Source organism: Salvelinus sp. IW2-2015, linkage group LG19, assembly GCF_002910315.2.
Source record: "Salvelinus sp. IW2-2015 linkage group LG19, ASM291031v2, whole genome shotgun sequence".
NCBI lineage: Eukaryota > Metazoa > Chordata > Actinopteri > Salmoniformes > Salmonidae > Salvelinus > Salvelinus sp. IW2-2015.
The window spans coordinates 35,779,751-35,782,550 of record NC_036859.1 but is presented as its reverse complement, the minus strand read 5'-3'; the positions used below and the strand labels follow the sequence as shown (position 1 = coordinate 35,782,550).

Here is a 2,800-nt window from a genome sequence, read left to right as displayed (position 1 = left end):
CCCGCCGTGCAGTAAGCCTGTGCCCCAGACGGTGAAGGGACGTCTTCTAGAGAATGTCATCAGTCGCTGCCGCGTATGCAGGAAACCACGAAGCAATGGTAGTGCATTATAACCCCACGTACAGCCTCAGGCAGTGCAAAAAAATGAACCATTACTTTGACGGATGAGACTTTAACAATGATAATAATCATATTCTAATGTATTTATAATTGGGTGTTCTTTCAGACAAGTCCAGCTAGGCTCAAGAAATCACTCAAAATATTTGGAACATGTAAGATACTATTTGCAAACTGGTATGGTTCCCAGTCCAAAAGACACGGCTGAATTATTCTGAATCAAGACTGACATGTTTATTTAAGATACCTTGGAAGTACTGTTAACATCACCTTCTGGGTTGTAATTATATTGAGCTCTTCATGACTCTGCACTGAGGACCACACACATGTGATTTTAATGTAACTAAGTGGTTTTATAAAGTCTCAAGCACTGTACTGTATATAGCTATGGTGTTTGGCTCTATTAACATGTATATTTGATCATGTGTCTCGGTTATTCCCTTCAACATAGGTGCTATCTCACAAAAAAAACAACGTGATTCTTTTTTTGTATTTGAAAAAACAAAAATATTACAATGGTTGGATAATTCCAAATAAACATTCACTCAGAGTTGCGTCTGTGTAATTACTTGAGTTTAGGTCTAAATGCCGTAACATTTTTACATTTACCTTTTAGTCATTTAGCGGACGTTCTTATCCAGACCGTCTTAGTCAGTGCATTCATCTGAAGATAGATAGGTGAGACAACTAACCACATATCTCAGTCATAGTCAGCACATTGTTCCTCAATAAAGTCTAACTATACTCGTTGCCATAAATAATGGAACGTCTCTTCTCTCCTTGTCACGTCTCTTCTCTCCTTGTCACGTCTCTTCTCTCCTTGTCACGTCTCTTCTCTCCTTGTCATGTCTCTTCTCTCCTTGTCACGTCTCTTCTCTCCTTGTCACGTCTCTTCTCTCCTTGTCACGTCTCTTCTCTCCTTGTCACGTTCTTCTCTCTTGTACTTTTCTTCTTCCTTGTCACGTCTCTTCTCTCCTTGTCACGTCTCTTCCTCCTTGTCACGTCTCTTTCTCTCCTTGTCACGTCTCTTCTCTCCTTGTCACGTCTCTTCTCCTTGTCACGTCTCTTCTCTCCTTGTCACGTCTCTTCTCCTTGTCACGTCTCTTCTCTCCTTGTCTCTTCTCTCCTTGTCACGTCTCTTCTCTCCTTGTCTCTTCTCTCCTTGTCATGCTGTCAGGGTACTGTACTGTTAATGAGTGGGTTAATACACCCCCCCGGCTCACTGAAGCCCATTCACCCCAGTGGAATAACTTTGATCTGAGGCTGCCGGATCATCTTCATTGATCTTCATGGCCAATCACAGTAGTTGGCGTTAGCCTGCATTATGCTGTTATGAGAGGTCAGACCCAATTACTTGAGCATGAACAACACAACTGAAAGCTTGCTTTGATGTTTACCGTTGTTGGAAATAAAATGGTGGCATGTGGCAAACCTCATTGACTGAAACATTATTGACTAATTACAAACAGACCGTGGAACTCGCTTAAACCAGATAAATATTGATAAGGATCTTGTGTAAACCTGAAATGACCATCTAGATGACATGGACTATTCAGTGATAAAAGAGCTGTATCATACAGCCCTGACATCATTAAGATTCTATCACACATGAGTAGGTTACACATCACTTTGGTTGGCAGGGAAACCGCCTTCATAGCGAACTGAGAGAACAGGTCTGGGCAGGACATCCTATGTTTGAACAGGTCTGGACAGGACATCCTATGGAAATAACAAATGATGTGAATGTGTGCAGTCAGTGTACTAGTGAAAGCTGGCTATAGCCGGTAGCTAATGGGAAAACACATGCGTCTGTAAGTCTACATTCACTTACCACAGTATACTGTTTTGTTTCCAAAATGTAATTCTACATCACAATTTACTGTTCAGTAAGAGACTAAAAGATCAACATCCTGTTCCTGAAATATAACATTCTCTCTTTGTTAAACATCCACAGCCACAATTCCTATAACAAGAATCCTCTCATTTCCTAAATATAAAGGTCAACATACTGGAGCTGTCCATGGGGTTGAAGTTCAACACACTGGAGCTGTCCATGGTGTTGAAGTTCAACATACTGGAGCTGTCCATGGTTCTGAAGTTCAACACACTGGAGCTGTCCATGGGGTTAAAGGTCAACAGACTGGAGCTGTCTATGGGGTTGAAGGTCAACACACTGGAGCTGTCCATGGGGTGGAAGCTCAACACATTGGAGCTGTCTATGGGGCTGAAGGTCAACATACTGGAGCTGTCTATGGGGCTGAAGGTCAACACATTGGAGCTGTCTATGGGGCTGAAGGTCAACATACTGGAGCTGTCCATGGGGCTGAAGGTCAACATACTGGAGCTGTCCATGGGGCTGAAGGTCAACATACTGGAGCTGTCTATGGTTCTGAAGGTCAACACATTGGAGCTGTCCATGGGGTTGAAGGTCAACATACTGGAGCTGTCCATGGTGTTGAAGGTCACCATACTGGAGCTGTCCATGAGGTTGAAGGTCAACACATTGGAGCTGTCCATGAGGTTGAAGGTCAACACACTGGAGCTGTCTATGGTGTTGAAGGTCAACACACTGGAGCTGTCCATGGTTCTGAAGGTCAACACATTGGAGCTGTCCATGAGGTTGAAGGTCAACACACTGGAGCTGTCCATGGGGTTGAAGGTCAACATACTGGAGCTGTCTATGG

At 43.3% G+C, this 2,800-nt stretch overlaps 1 protein-coding gene across 1 annotated transcript in view; it reads left to right on the top strand.

The window, feature by feature from the left end:
• Window positions 1–673, top strand: part of LOC111978954 (collagen alpha-3(IV) chain-like) — a 9,944-nt gene extending 9,271 nt beyond the window's left edge. The window contains exon 4 of the mRNA XM_070449008.1: window positions 13–673. Within this exon, the coding sequence (XP_070305109.1) occupies window positions 13–112 (100 nt within the window). The 3' untranslated portion in view covers window positions 113–673. The remainder of the gene's footprint in view (window positions 1–12) is intronic.
• The last annotated feature ends 2,127 nt before the right edge of the window (window positions 674–2,800 follow it).